The following is a 16,799-nucleotide window of genomic DNA, read 5'->3' as shown; positions in this document are numbered from 1 at the left end:
GTCTTGCTTGTGTGAAATGCATAGCAGCTAGCGCTATTCACGCTAGCCATGTTGTATAAGAAAGGAAAGAAAAGATGTTTTAAGCTTAATTAATACTCTTTATAAGCTTAAAAACAAGAAGATTAAGCTAATTAATAATTCTCAGCCTGATAATTTAGTACTAAAAGGGATAATCGGATAAAAGCTTGCTAAGATTGAGAAGATAAGATAAGCTTAGCAATCTACAAAGCTTACCAAGTATAATGAGTAGATTAAATCCAAGTTCAGCAATCTGAATTCTGATTAGTATCTAAGATCTAACTAGTAAGCTGCTATACAAGAGAAAAACTATAAAGAGTTTTCTAAAGCTAAGAAAGAAATATTCAAATATATATTGAGAAACAGAATTAAAGCTCTTGTATAGAACTTTACTAAGATTGGAAAGATTATTAAGAAAGTAGCTTTCTTGCAAGAAATTAGAACTATACTCTATAAGATCTTTTAAGCAAAGCATATTTCAATTCTTAATACTTTTAAGCTAAAGTTAATAAAGCTTCTGAAATAATATATTAAATAGAAGATTATTGAAAAAAGCTATATATTATACAGAAATAACTAGTTTCTTATTATTAAAAAGAATAATAGCTTATATCTGATCAATAATGCTCAAAAATATAATAAGTATAGCTTCAAGAATGCTTTTATACTGCTTATCTCAGATGAATTCTCGGAGAAGTTCGCTATATATAAGATTCTTTTACTGCTTAACTTCTTTTCTGAATATAATCAAGTATAACTGCATTCTAATAGCAGAAATATAATAATCTTTTCAACGCTCTTAAGCTTATTCAGAATATATATTCTATTCTAGAATATTACTAACTCTGTTACTCAGTTTATAAGAATAATAATTAGATTTTTATATAATCTTATTTCTTATATATACTAGCTTTTTCTTAATAACATTTCTATTCATAGTTTTATAACAACTTATAAGAATAAAGAAGTTTCGAGCTTTTCCGGAATGCATAGATATATTGCTAAGCATATCGGAAATCTTAATAAGATTCTTGTAAATACAGAATTAGCTGAAGCTATAATCTCAGTATTCAAGTTAGAATAATGCTGAGTGAAAATTGATATAGTTAATTATATTATTAGTTCTAGCAAACAATAATCTTAAAATAGAAAGATGGAAAAGCTTCTAGTTTGAACAGAATGTAAGAATATCAAAAACATTTGCTCTTTCATTAAACTAATTATCTATTATACAGCTTGGATTTGGAATTTTGCAATCATTGCTTAACTACTTTATAATCTTCTCAAGAAAAGTATTGTATGGAAGTAGGAGAAGGAACAGAAAGAAGCTGTTGCTATATTTATTCGAATATTCACATCTTATTCAGTTATTATTTCAATTGATTATAGCACTGATGCTAAGAAGATTATTCTTATGATAAATACAAGCTTGTTAAGCTGAGAAGCTATACTAATACAGATAGTAGAGAATAAACAAAAGCTAGCATATTTTATTAGCAAAATCTGAATAATTGCAGTACAGAAGTACAATGCTACCAAAAGAGAGTATTATACTATTCTCTATACTCTACAATCTCTTCAGCAGCATTTCTATAGTTGCTATTTTATTCTGGAAATCAATACTTATATTCTAATAAACTAATTTAATAGAGAGATAAATAATATATTTAGTATTCTTCTAAACAGATAAATAGCAGTAATTAAGATATTCAACTTTATTATTAAATATATTCCCGGATTAAAGAATTCTGTAGCTGATACTCTTTCTTGATTTCTATATTTAATACTATCTAAGAAAAACGAAGATAGCAATATTAAGAACTAATATAATGCTTAGCTTAATAATATAAACTTAGATAAAGCTGATTTAATACTACTGCTAAATTTAATTCTTTAGTAAATAAAATAATTAAAATAATATACAGAGTTCTTATGCTATGAAATCATTTTATCAAAACTTTCTAAAAGGGATTATAAGAACTTTATAGTAGAAGCATTAAAGCATCAAGTACTTAACCAGGCTCTATAGCGCTGCGCTAATGCGAAACTTCTATGCTGATGAATAATAAATAATTCTGATTTTCATTGCTGAATCATTAGAGAATATTATGCTAAGTTTGAATATCGAGGCTGAGACTCTATAGTAGCTTGTATCAAGCAACTTTACTACTGAAGAGATCTCTGAACAGATGTGGCTAATGCTGTCTCGAATTGCGAGAAGTATGCAAAGTTCGATCCAAAGATGTGAAAGGAAGGAGTAATTCCAATCCTTTCAAGTTAATTCTTTATAAGAATTAGCATTAATATTCAATATATAGCTAAGGATAGTAGTTACAGATATCTTATAAAGGCTCGCTGTAATCTAACTAGCTATATACTTGTAAGATCTCTTAAGAAAGCTATAGCTACGGAAATAAGGAAGTTTATTTTGAAGAAGATCATTCTTATATTCGGATGCTCTCTCAAAATTACTATTAATAAAGAACTAGAAAATAAGGCTGAGATAGCTAAGATCATCAGAGCTCTTGGAATCCTGCTTATCCAGATCTTTAGTTACAATCCCTATACTCAAGAATAAGTAGAAGCTGATTATCTTTCCTTAGTAAGTACTCTTGCTAAGCTAGCTAATATTTAACTCTAGAGATAGAAGCAGTACTTAAGATTTATACTCTTCGCTGAAAGAATTATAATCTGCTAGTTGCATAAATATAGCTTTTTCTATTTAATTTTCAGTTGAAAGCTGCTTATTCCAATTGAAACTAAAATCCTAATATAGAAAGTTCTTATATAAGCTGAAGACTAATCCTCTTAGAAAGCATTTAAAATGCAATTAAGAATAATTGCAGCTAAGAAAAATAATATATAGAAGGCAATTGAAGCTATTCAGGCATATTATTAAAAGATTATAGCTAAAAATTAAATATAGAATCTAATATGAAAATCTTAACTGAATATCAAAGATCTTATGCTTATCTATAATCATATTCGGAAAATAAGCTATTTATGCAATACTAAGATCTCTTATAATGAACCAGAACTAGGGCGCCGTCGCCCTCGAAAGAAAAAGGGACAAACAGCTGCCGAAGCAATGGGCAAGGGCTCGTGCAACCCAAGCGTGCCTGTGCAGATGAGGACAGCAAACTAAGGCCACACGGGCACAAGAACAGGGTGAAAAACCTGTCTTAGACCTGTCCAAAGGGTTCAAAATTGAAAAGAAGAGAAAGGATGCTTCATTGTTGCTTATAGCTAAAGAATTTGAAAAGTGGGTGGTATCCTTTATATGTATAAGGACCCTTGACCCACTGTACTCCATGTCCCACGGACTACCACCCTGGCCACCACAACAATAAATAGAAGAGTTTATATCTGATTGCTTAGATTCTAAACAAACATACTTATAAGCTTAAGACTACAGACGGAATTCTGCTAAAAAGCATATATTCAGCTATCAATCTCAAAAAGTTTATACAAAATATAGATAGCATTTAGGAATCTGAGATGCTTATACTCTGGAAAGAAAATATTAAGCTTCAATCTGGCTAATCATTAGCAGAAAAGCTGGATTTAATAAGAGCTTTCTAGCAAGAGAAACCAGATAATAATATTCTCGAAGTTTAGAAAGCAGATTCAAGCAACAACACTACATTCTGAGTTTCAAACATCATTAAGCATAATCCCATATCTAGCTAAACTAGTTCTGATTCAGAAACTATTAATCTAGCAACTGAAGCGGATAATAATGCTGAGAATGGAAATAGAGTTAATGATAGTGAATATTTCATATAAGCAGCAGAGAAGGAGAAGCAAGAACAGAAGAAAGCAGATAGAAGTAGGATGTTTATACTAATCCCAACTAAATCAGTATTCCTAGCTTATAGAGAAGATTGATTTCTTTCTGTTCATATTTCCTTTTTGTTCGCAAAATACATTTTCTTTTCATCTTTTCTATTTCATTTCATATATTTTGCTGGAAGAGAAGAAACAAAGTATTATCTGCTACTACTCGCCACAGAACACTATAAACCCACTTAAAAATTTCAAAGCATTCAGCACAGAGCATATTAATCAGCTCTAAAGCTATTTTCATTATTCAAAAAAATTGCAATATATTGAAATGCAATATATGAAAAATGCAGAGTACTAAAGAAATACTGCAACCTATGAAAACTCTTTATTTTTATATATTATTCTCATTATCAGAATACTCGTAAATATTATTCGATAGCTTTCTTCTTATCCTATTCAGATCCATATTATTCATATTATCCGCTGAAGAATCATTATTAAAAACAGAAGAAGAACTCTGAAATTGAACGAACTTAGCTCGTTTCTCAATACAAGATTCTACTACAGCCTTGCTCTTGCCTTTATCCTTGCTACGAAATACAGATTATAAAGCTGCCTGCTTAGACTTAGATACTCCCTTCTTGGAAGCAGAAGAAGCAATACTCTTCTTGCTAATCTATGCAGATAAAGTTAGCAATGATTTCCTTAAGCATTGCAACTATAATTAATTATAAAACTTATAGTATCCTATGAATATTACTTCCTTAGTATAAAAGGAACTTATTTGATCTAGTTATATGCAATATCTTTATTCCGTATAAGCTTGTATTAAGCTTTAATAATATGCTCAATATTAGTATTGGAATTGATTTAAGAATCTATCTCGATTATATATCGAGAGCTAAATTAGTAAAACAAGTATTAATGCTGCAAGAAGAATAATAATTAGTATATACTCAAATCTAATCAAAAATATCAGAATGGAAATCTTACTTGCATATTACACTTTTTAATACAAGAAAAGTTTTTAATATAGTTATACTCAGATTCTGCATAATAAATATAGTTGCTATACTTCTTATTAAAGAAGCTCTTTATTGAAATGCATTCTAGAAAAAGCTAGTTAATATTAATCTGCTGCTTTTATATAAACATGCAAGCAGTAACATACTAATAGGAGCAGCAATTGCAAGAGATTAGATTATACTAACTATAAAACTGAATAAGAAGGGAATTTACTTGCTTAGATTGAGAGAAGATGCAGATAAGATACTCGCTGAAAAGCTTCTAATCAGCTTTATATACTATAATAGAATTCAGTTTAATAAAATCCTTATTATTCAGCTTTGCGAAATAAGCAGCAAAGCTAGAGCTTAGCAGTAAGTTATTTCAAAACATAATATCGCTTTAGATATCTCAAGAAGTATATATCAAGCTAAGATCTTCCTTAATAATATTGAAGTTTGTAATATTAAGAAAATTAATATGAATATTCTTAAGCTAGTAATAATTGCTGCTCTAAAAAGAAGAAACTAAAGAAGAAAACTAGATTTAGATCTTATTAATCTCTTAAGAAGCAGTATTTACATATAAAGAGAAAACAGCATTAGTAATAATTCGAGATATCTTAAGCGTATTGCAGAGCTGAGCAAGGGAAGATTAATAGAAGGAGAAGTTGTTATGCGAAGAATGAATTGAAAAGCAAGGTGAACTGAGAGAGAGATTATTGAACAGATTGCTAAAGATTGATGAGATAGTAATGAATAACAAATACATTTAACTGAATTATCACGCTTTTTATTCAGTTTATTGCTGAATAGCTTCTATTTAGCTAAGAATAAAGCTGTTTGCTTTATAATAAACGAAAAGCAGTGAATTACTTGAATAATTGCTAAATAAGATAAATTAGCTATTTCATTCATACTCGCAGCCAGCTATTCTTCTTCCTCCTTTAATCTCTTCATAACTACCTTTCTTAAGCATATATATACTCTTTTTTCTTCTTCATCAATACTGCTCCAAACCTATATACTAACATCAGAGCAAATTGTTAACTGCTCTGCTTATATAATATTATCTTTCTTAATAAATCTTCTAGCTGAAGCTGCATTCTTCTCTATCTTTCTTCCTCAGTCAATATCCTCTTAATCTCTTAACTTTATACCTTTGCAAATCTCTCTCGCAATTGCTTACCTTTCAACAAAGCTGTTCTTCTCTTTTCACTTTCCTTTCAACTCAGCAGCAATAGCTGAATTCAAGTACTCTCTGTTCTCATCTATCCAGCATAGCTAAGAAAACTGAATAACTAAGACTTACTACTTTCGAACTATCTTTCTTAGAGCGCTATATCTAACTGAAGTAATCAAGAATTATTCGCTCTATTTTAATCTAAGGAATAAAGAAAATTATTTAGTAGCAGAACTCGTTAAGAAGTACTTCTCAGAATTACTCTCTTGCAAATCATACTTGCTTACAATCTTCAGCACTAATTCTTCCAAATATCTTCTTGATATCTATAATCTAATTGGATTCTTAGATATAGAAGTTTCTCAAGATATTAGTTTGCAGTATACTATAGCTGCTTTTCATTATTATACTTAGTATAATCAATAAGATATATTCTTAATAGAATGCTTTTATATTCTATTAATAGCTTATCTATTTAGCTCTTTTGATATTCTTAATAAGCAGAATCTACTCAAACATAAAGCTAGACAGAAGCGCTTATAGATTCTTCTTTTAGTTAATACAGCAACTTTAGCTTATATTCTATCTTAGCTCGATATAAAGACTGAAAAAGGATTTTACATTGCTATATACAAATCCGGCGATATCCTACTAGCTTATGCAAGCAAGTACTATCTGAACAGTTAGCTCAGAAATGCTAGAGCTAATCAGGATTAGGATTTCGAGAATGTTCTAATTATGCTGCTAGATAATAATTCAAATACAGCTCTGCTCTATATAATCGAACTATTTCGCCTTTGAATTCTGAAATCTACTGATTTCTATCAATCATCTAATAGCTATTCAAACTAGAAGCAAGCTTTCTATCTTAATTATAAAGAAACTATATAAAATATAGAAGAATGAAATGCAGAGATAGCTATAATAAGCTTGTATTGCTAAGCTTTCTTCTATAAGCTAAGATATAGCAACTATATGCAATATCCTAATTAGCTATTAAGAAGAAATATCTTACTTCAAGAATACAAAGCTGTATAAGTAAAAGCTAATAAAATACTAAACATAACTTATAAGCTGAATATTATCTTTTTTATGAAAGGAATTGCAGACTTGCTTGAACTATCTATTGAAGATAATCTCGATAGAATGAGAAGAGATATATCAGCCTTTGCTCTAAAGGATTTCAGAGCAAGTAGAGCATTTAGCTTAGTTTCGTTAAAACAACAGTTCTGAGAGAGCACAGCTTCAGCTAGCCCAATCTTGCATTCATCAAGAGAACATAGTATTAGCTCAGAATTAAATCAACTTCTATCCAGAACTCCTACCAATTCTTACTCCTCTTCATCTCAAAGAACGCTTGTTAGTTCAGAACCAATAATCAATTTATTAATGCAGCAAACAGCTAAGTTTGAACGTGCTACTGAAGCTCCATTGCATCAGAAACTGAGAAGCAGCAATATCATGCTTCTCAGTTTTCCTAATAAACTTCAGAAATCTCGTATGCTTCTATGAAATAAGCTTCATAGCTTTAATTCTATTAAGCTCTCAGTAGATTCTCCGAACTGAATAGAGTTTGATTATGCTATTAAGATGGATATGTATAAAGCAGACTGCGAAAGGATTTGTCGAGTGAGAATGCAGAATCAGGAGAGAACTGCTGCTGCTGCTGCTGCTCAAGCAGAGTTTGAGAGCAGACAGAAATAGAGAAGAGATTAGCATTAGAATCTATTCAGATTATGCTTATATTACGAATAAACTGAAAATAAATACTAATACTTTTGCATTGATTTGAATAATAGTTTAAGCAATAGGAAGAAGTATGAGAATTGAATTGGAAAGATAGTTTGGTTTGCAGTATTTCCTTTAGCAGTTTGTAATGAATTCTTTATTTTTTTATTTCATCTCCTTCTAATCAAACCTAGCATATCATTAAACTTATTGCAACTTTGGAAGAAAGTTGCTAGAGGAGAACTGTTATAGTAGCCAGGGTGGTAATCCGTAGAATATGGAGTATAGTGGATCAAGAGTTCTCATACATATAAAGGATACTACCTACTTTTCAAATTCTTTAGCTATAAGCAACAATCAAGAATTCTTTCTCTTCTTTTCAATTTTGAATCCTTTGAACAGGTCTAAGACAGGTTTTTTACCCTGTTCTTGCGCCCGTATAGCCTTAGTTTGCTGTTCTTATCTGTACAGGCACGCTTGGATTGCATGAGCTCTTGCTCATTGCTTCGGCAGCTATTTGTCCCTTTTTCTTTCGAGGGCGACGGCGCTCTAGTTCTGGTTCATTATCAATCTAAGTATTCAGTCTTACATACTGAGTAGCCTTAAAGGCAGTGAATACTTGCATCGCTTATTAGGACTTGTACGGTTCCGTATTCAAGGACTTGATACTTTGATACCGCTCTTGTTAGCATAAATCCCTTCGTGTACTTAGAAATCTTCGGATTGCTGCAGTGCTCATTACAACTTAGCTGTTCAGGCTGGTAGCTCAGAGCTGTTTGCATTATAGTTTGTAAGAATTAGTAAGAGCAGCAAGTTTACTCTATGAATGGGCGTACTCTTTTTCTCTGCTGAGCTCTTTTATTTCTTTTATTTATTATGCTTATATAATAAGCTATATATTATATCTGGACTTTGGATTATGCTTAAGATTTTTTGTAAAGAGAAGATGAGTAAATAGAGAAGGAGTAATATGAGTTCTGATTATAAGCTGATAAATAATATATTAAGCTTGCAAGCTAATATTATGAAGAAACGAATTTCTTTTTCCAATATTTCTTATATTAATTAATAATTCTATATAGAAGCTAATATAGCTTAGATTTATATAAGCTATAGCAGAAAGTTTAATTATATTGAATATGAATTTATAATTAAATTATAAAGTAGAATATTTTTAGTAAATAGTACTCTTCGGAAAAAAGTAATATAATTAATAGGATTTATACTTCTTATAATAATTTAATTAGCATGCTTTATCTGAATATATCTAGCTATATTAATTCTTTGAATCAAAAGCTTGCTAATTATATTATTTTAAAAGCAAAGAATATAAAAAGATAAAAATAAGAAATTATTAGTATATATAAGAAATAGAGATTAAGAATTATAATAATATTATCTAATATTAAACTTTAATTAATATCTTATATTTAATTAGAAATATTTTTATTAATTAGCAGAACTATTAATAAAGAAAATTCCAATATAATATAGAATAGCTAATTCAATCTCTTATTATTTATTACAAAACAAATCTTATATACGCTCTACTTATAAACTGAATCTTCTTTAAGTATCTGAACTCTTTCAATCTCTATAATATTATCTTCCGCAGAATACGGAAAGCATTCCAGCTGTAGCACTTTCAATTTAAGAATCTCGAATCAGGAAAGCAAAGAAATATTGGAGAAAGCGATAATTAAGAAGCAAAATAGCTTTTATATCTGAAAACTCTTCTAATCAGATATTTAGTTTAGCTAATTAACTAGCTAATAATTACTATAGTTAGAACTTCAGATTTCTCTTCTATAGTAAGCTTGCTGATAATAAGTTGATATTGTTTGCTTATATAAAAGTTTTCTTATAGCTAAAGCGATTCAATTAGTAGCATTAGATTAAAGGAATTAATAATACTTAAGCATTCAACTTTATAAAAAGCTTTTGTATAAATACAATTATTGCTAAAAAAGTAAAGAGATTTACTATAAGTACTAAAACTTGAAATGAATAAAAAAAGCAACTATTAGTTGCTTATTATTGAACCAGAACTAGGGCGCCGTCGCCCTCGAAAGAAAAAGGGACAAACAGCTGCCGAAGCAATGAGCAAGAGCCCGTACAACCCAAGCGTGCCTGTACAGATGAGGACAGCAAACTAAGGCCACACGGGCGCAAGAACAGAGTGAAAAACCTGTCTTAGACCTGTCCAAAGGGTTCAAAATTGAAAAGAAGAGAAAGGATGCTTTATTGTTGCTTATAGCTAAAGAATTTGAAAAGTGGGTGGTATCCTTTATATGTATAAGAACCCTTGACCCACTGTACTCCATGTCCCACGGACTACCACCCTGGCCACCACAACATTATCTTTAGAATTATCTTCAGATATATATTCCCAAGCAGAAGCACTTGAATATTATTAATAATTATTTCATTACTAATGCTGCTAGCTTCTAATTGTTTATTATAAACTATAATAATACTCTTACTCATCTTAAGATTAAAGATAGTTAATCTATAGCAGAAGCATAAATAAAGCTCTTTTCAATCTGGATTAAGCATTTCTAAGCTAATTATAGTATTATTGCTAAAAGTATTAGCAATAAGAAGTAGCCTTATCTTATAGAAAAGCTGTTAAAGGTTTATTATAAAGTATTTCAGAAGAAAACTCAAGATTAACTTGCTTTTAGTATTACTAATCTTCAACTTTATTAATAAGCTTAATTTCAAGATTCTTCTATACTTTTATCTTAGCTAGTTCTTAATCAGATTTAGCTTATTTCTATTTTATATTTAATATATAATACTCTCAGTTAACTAATAAATCTATTAAAATAAGCAATAGAGCTATTATATTATTAATTGCTTTAATAATTAACTTATAATTAATAAGCTTAGCTTAAACTAACTAAGCAGATCTTGAAAGCTAAATCTGCTTAGAAGAGCAACTAAGAATATAATTAGTGAGCTTTAATAATAAAGCAATTCTGCATTAATTAAATTATAATAGCAAAATCCTTAAAGCTGCAAACTAATATTCTTAAACAGATATAGAATATCTTATATAATTAAACTAAAGCTTTATAAGAAATCTTATATCTAATTAAGCATCTTCAAACTGTTTTTGCAAGAAATTCTTTCTAGAGAAATATAAATTCCTTGCAGATAAATATTATCTATATAAGTTCAGAGAATAAGAATAAGCAGTACTCTGAAGTATAGCAAGCAGAGATTAATAAAATTCTGAAGAAGAACAGAACTCTGCATAGATGCTACAGTTATAAATCGAAGTTCTATAGAGCTTATAAATGCATAAAACTTCGTATTATTATGAATTATAGCATCTGCTATACTTTAGTATTAGCAAAGCTAGAATAGCATTTTAGCAATTACTTAGAGTTTCTAGATTCTAGATTAAAATCAGTATTATATAGCTAGATTATATCTGCTTAAGATAATTCTAAAAGCAGTATAATCTATCTAATTCTTAGTTTTTATAAGAATTAGCAGCTAAAAAGTATTAAGAATTCTTAGATTTCTTAATATATTAATTTAATTCAAGAGAATAAGAAATAGTATAGAGATTCTGAAATAGCTAAGAATAAGATATTATAAAAAGAGATTAATTCTATTCTTAGATATAATAATTAATATAGAACTAATAATATTAAGATTCTTAGCAATGCTAATAAGATTCAAGTAGAAAAGTTATATCTTATTTTAGCTTAAGCTGAACTATATTTATCAAAGCTTCTTAGTATTAATATTATAGATATTAAGCTTGTTTAAGCTTAGATAAATGCTAGTAAAGCAAAGAAGTGCTGTATTAAGAAGGCTGAATATGATAATAGTAAGATTGAAGAAGATATAAGTATAAGAACTATTGAGATTTCTATATATTTTAGAAATATTGAATCGGAAAAATCTAATAAGCAATTCAACAGTTTGAATAAAGAGCTAATAATTCAAGCTATTAATAATAAGCTTCTAAATCAGTTTCTAAACTACTTATTGAAGATTTCAGGCTGGAAAATAATAATTATATTATTAGAATGAAAAGCTTATCTAATTTACAATCTTCAAGAAATCAGCTCTAAAGCTTGAAAAGTTATTAATCTTAATAATTAAACAAGCTCAGATCTATATAAAGCAGATACTGCTAGATTAGCTAATTTATTACAGCATAAATTCGGAATCTCGATGCTTTTCTAATCTGAAGAATTTATTAATAATCAGATTATTAATACTCAGAATATTACTAAGTATTTTTCGAGATTAGCTTAACTATCTGCAATTTAAGCTTTGTTTCTTATTGCTAAATCTAGCTATATTAAGCTTACTATTAATATGATTTGAGCTTTTAACAAATCTTTATTTTCTTCTGTAATAGCTTTTATAACTGCTCTTAGCAGCATTCAAGATAGAAGCATTGCTTCAGTAGCATACATCTCTCTGCAGCTAGAAAGTAAAGAGAATGAATTTATATAAGCAATGCTGAATATAAATACTGAAATAAGCTTAGTAGCTCTTTCTCTGTATTCAAGTATATGCTTGTCTTATATGCTAATATCGAATATTATCTTATGCATATACAATAAATTAGATATAGCACTTATTAGAATTCTTAAAATTAATATTTTTTATAATAGCTTCTCTAAACAAGTAATATTCTATATTATTAATAATAAATTAATATTGCTAAATTATTCTATGCTATTAGAAATGCTATTTATAATATAGATCAAGCTTTTCTTTAATTATTCCATTTCTAGATTTCTCTATATAAGCTTTGCTTTTGGAGAAGTATAACTAGTTATTATAATTAGCAATCAGAAACTCCTTAAAAGGAAGGATTTATACAGAATTATACTAAAAAACTGAGTACTAGCAGCTATTCTAAGGAATGTAGAGCTATTAGCAGAGAAGTTGTTCTAGAATGAATATTATTGGAAAAGAAAGATATAGCTATAATATTTATATCTGAATGAGATATTGTAGCTGTTGTAAATGAGTTAATGATAGAACTAATAAGAAGGAAGTTGAAGAAGAATTGCTCTATAGTAAATAAGAAAGGAGCGATTTAAGAGTCTTGCTTATATGAAATGCATGACAGCTAGCGCTATTTATATTAGCTATATTATATAGAAAAGAAAAGAAAAGATATTTTAAGCTTAGTTAATACTCTTTATAAGCTTAAAGATAAGAAGATTAAGTTAATTAATAATTCCTAATCTGATAATTTAGTACTAAAAGGAATAATTGAATAAAAGCTTGCTAAGATTGAAGAGATAAAACGAGCTTAGTAATCTATAAAGCTTATTAAGTATAATAAGTGAATTAAATCCAAGTTTAGCAATTTGAATTCTAATAAGTATCTAAGATCTAAGCAGTAAGCTGCTATACAAGAGAAAAACTGTAAAGAGTTTTCTAAAGCTAAGAAGAAAATATTCAAATATATATTAAGAAATAGAATCAAAGCTCTTATATAGAATTTTATTAAAATTGGAAAGATTATTAAGAAAGTAGCTTTTTTATAAGAAATTAGAATTATACTCTATAAGATTTTTTAAGTAAAATATATTTTAATTTTTAATATTTTTAAGCTAAAGTTAATAAAGCTTTTAAAATAATATATTAAATAAAAGATTATTAAGAAAAACTATATATTATATAGAAATAATTAGTTTCTTATTATTAAAAAGAATAATAGCTTATATTTAATTAATAATACTTAAAAATATAATAAGCATAGCTTCAAGAATGCTTTTATGCTGCTTATTTTAGATGAATTCTCGAAAAAGTTTGCTATATATAAGATTCTTTTATTACTTAACTTCTTTTCCGAATACAATTAAGTATAACTGCATTTTAATAACAGAAATATAATAATCTTTTTAATACTTTTAAGCTTATTCAGAATATATATTTTACTCTAGAGTATTACTAATTCTATTGCTTAGTTTATAAGAATAATAATTAGATTTCTATATAATTTTATTTCTTATATATACTAGCTTTTTCTTAATAATATTTCTATTTATAATTCTATAATAATCTATAAAAATAAAGAGATTTTAAGCTTTTCCAGAGTATATAGATATATTACTAAGCATATTAGAAATCTTAATAAGATTCTTATAAATATAGAGCTAGCTAGAGCTATAATCTTAATATTCAAAACAGAATAATACTGAGTAAAAGTTAATATAATTAATTATATTATTAGTTTCAGCAGATAATAATCTTAGAATTAGAAAGATAAAAAAGCTTCTAGCTTAAATAGAATATAAGAATATTAAAGATATTCGCTTTTTCATTAGATTAATTATTTATTATACAGCTTAGATTTAGAACTTTGCAATTATTGCTTAACTACTTTATAATCTTCTTAAGAAAGATGCTGTATAGAAATAAGAGAAGAAATAGAAAGAAGCTATTGCTATACTTATTCAAATACTTATATCTTATTTAGTTATTATTTCAATTAATTATAATACTAATATTAGAAAGATTATTTTTATAATAAATACAAGCTTATTAAGCTGAAGCATTATACTAATATAAATAATAAAGAATAAATAAAAGCTAGCATATTTCATTAGTAAAATCTGAATAGTTGCAATATAAAAGTATAATGCTACTAAGAAGAAATATTATACTATTCTCTATACTTTATAATCTCTTTAGCAGCATTTCTATAATTGCTATTTTATTCTAGAAATCAATGCTTATATTCTGATAAACTAATTTAATAAAGAAATAAATAATATATCTAATGCTCTTCTAAATAGATAAATAGTAATAATTAAGATATTCGATTTTATTATTAAATATATTCCTAGATTAAAAAATTCTGTAGCTAATGCTCTTTCTTAATCTTTATATTTAATACTATCTAAGAAAAATAAAGATAATAATATTAAGAACTAGTATAATGCTTAGCTTAATAATATAAACTTAGATAAAGCTAATCTAATATTACTGCTAAATTTAATTCTTTAGTAGATAAAATAGTTAAAATAATATATAGAGTTCTTATATTACAGAATTATTTTATTAAAACTTTCTAAGAAAGATTATAAGAATTTCATAATAGAAGTATTAAAGCATTAAATACTTGATTAAGCTCTATAGCGCTATACTAATACAAAACTCTTATACTAATAAATAGTAAATAATTCTAATCTTTATTGCTGAATTATTAGAAAATATTATACTAAGTTTGAATATTAAGATTAAGATTCTATAGTAGCTTATATTAAGCAATTCTATTATTAAAGAGATTTCTGAATAGATATAGCTAATACTATTTCAGATTGCAAGAAATATATAAAATTCGATTCAAAGATATGAAAAGAAGAAGTAATTCCAATTCTTCTAAATTAACTCTTTATAAAAATTAGTATTAATATTCAATATATAGCTAAGAATAGCAGTTATAGATATCTTGCAGAAGCTTGCTATAATCTAACTAGCTATATATTTGCAAGATTTCTTAAGAAAGCTATAGCTATAAAAATAAGAAAGTTTATTTTGAAGGAGATTATTCTTGTATTTAAATACTCTTTCAAAATTACTATTAATAGAGAATTAGAAAATAAGATTAAGATAGCTAAAATTATTAGAGCTCTTAAGATTCTGCTTATTCAAATCTTTAGTTATAATTCTTATACTTAAGAATAAATAGAAGCTAATTATCTTTTCTTAGCAAGTATTCTTATTAAGCTAGCTAATACTTAATTCTAGAGATAAAAGTAGTATTTGAAACTTGTATTCTTTGCTAAAAGAATTATAATCTGCTAATTGCATAAATATAATTCTTTTTATTTGATTTTTAGTTGGAAGCTGCTTATTCTAATTGAAACTAAAATCCTAATATAGAGAGTTCTTATATAAACTAAAGACTAATTCTCTTAGAAAGTATTTAAAATGTAGTTAAGAATAATTGCAGCTAAGAAAGATAATATGCAGAAAATAATTAAAGCTATTTAAGTATATTATTAAAAGATTATAGCTAAAAGTTAAATATAGAATCTAATATAAAAATCTTAACTAAATATTAGAAATCTTATATTTATTTATAATTATATTCGGAAAATAAGCTATTTATGCAATACTAAGATTTCTTATAAATAGAAGAGTTTATATCTGATTACTTAGATTCTAAATAAATATGCTTATAAGCTTAAGACTATAAATGAAATTCTGCTAAAAGATATATATTTAGCTATTAATCTTAAAAAGTTTATATAAAATATGAATAATATTTGAGAATCTGAGATATTTATGCTCTGAGAAGAAGATATTAAGCTTTAATCTAGCTAATTATTAGCAGAAAAGCTAGATTTAATAAGAACTCTTTAATAAAAGGAATTAGATAATAATATTCTCGAAATTTGTCAGGGCCGATTGTGCCAGCAAGGCTCAGAGCCAGCTAAGCCAGCTGGATTACGGATGACTAAGCAATATGCGGCTATAAAGCGGCTTTCTAGCCACATCAGCACTGCTGAGCAGAACTTAGCTCCTTAGGCCTCAATGTTATTCTGGTTGTATGCCCCTGAAAGAGAGAAAAGACCTCGCCACATTGCCTTTGCAACCTTTCCACCTGACACTTGCAAGATTTCTTAAGAAAGCTATAGCTGCGAAAATAAGAAAGTTTATTTTGAAGAAGATTATTCTTATATTCGAGTATTCTTTCAAAATTATTATTAATAGATAATCAGAAAACAAAGCTGAAATAGCTAAGATTATTAGAGCTCTTGAGATTCTGCTTATTCAGGTTTTTAGTTATAATTTCTATACTTAAGAATAAGTAGAAGCTGATTATTCTTTCTTAGCAAGTATTCTTGCTAAGCTAGTTAATACTTAATTCTAAAGATAAAAGCAGTATTTAAAACTTATATTCTTTGCTAAAAGAATTATAATCTGCTAATTATATAAATATAGCTTTTTCTATTTGATTTTTGATTAAGAACTGCTTATTTTAATTGAAACTGAAATTCTAATATAAAAAATTCTTATATAAACTAAAGATTAATCTTCTCAGAAAGTGTTTAAAATGTGATTAAGAATAATTGCAGCTAAGG

General features: G+C 27.1%; 1 protein-coding gene across 1 annotated transcript; it reads left to right on the top strand.

The window, feature by feature from the left end:
* Positions 1-598: 598 nt before the first annotated feature.
* M406DRAFT_249803 (uncharacterized protein) lies at positions 599-775 on the top strand (the record flags this gene model as incomplete). Its single annotated transcript, XM_040916638.1, has 1 exon — positions 599-775. A coding segment is annotated over one exon (177 nt), but the record flags the coding sequence as incomplete, so codon positions are not given.
* Between the last annotated feature and the right edge of the window lie 16,024 nt (positions 776-16,799).

This window comes from Cryphonectria parasitica (assembly GCF_011745365.1).
Source record: "Cryphonectria parasitica EP155 unplaced genomic scaffold M406scaffold_2, whole genome shotgun sequence".
NCBI lineage: Eukaryota > Fungi > Ascomycota > Sordariomycetes > Diaporthales > Cryphonectriaceae > Cryphonectria > Cryphonectria parasitica.
This window is presented reverse-complemented; position numbering and strand designations above follow the sequence as displayed.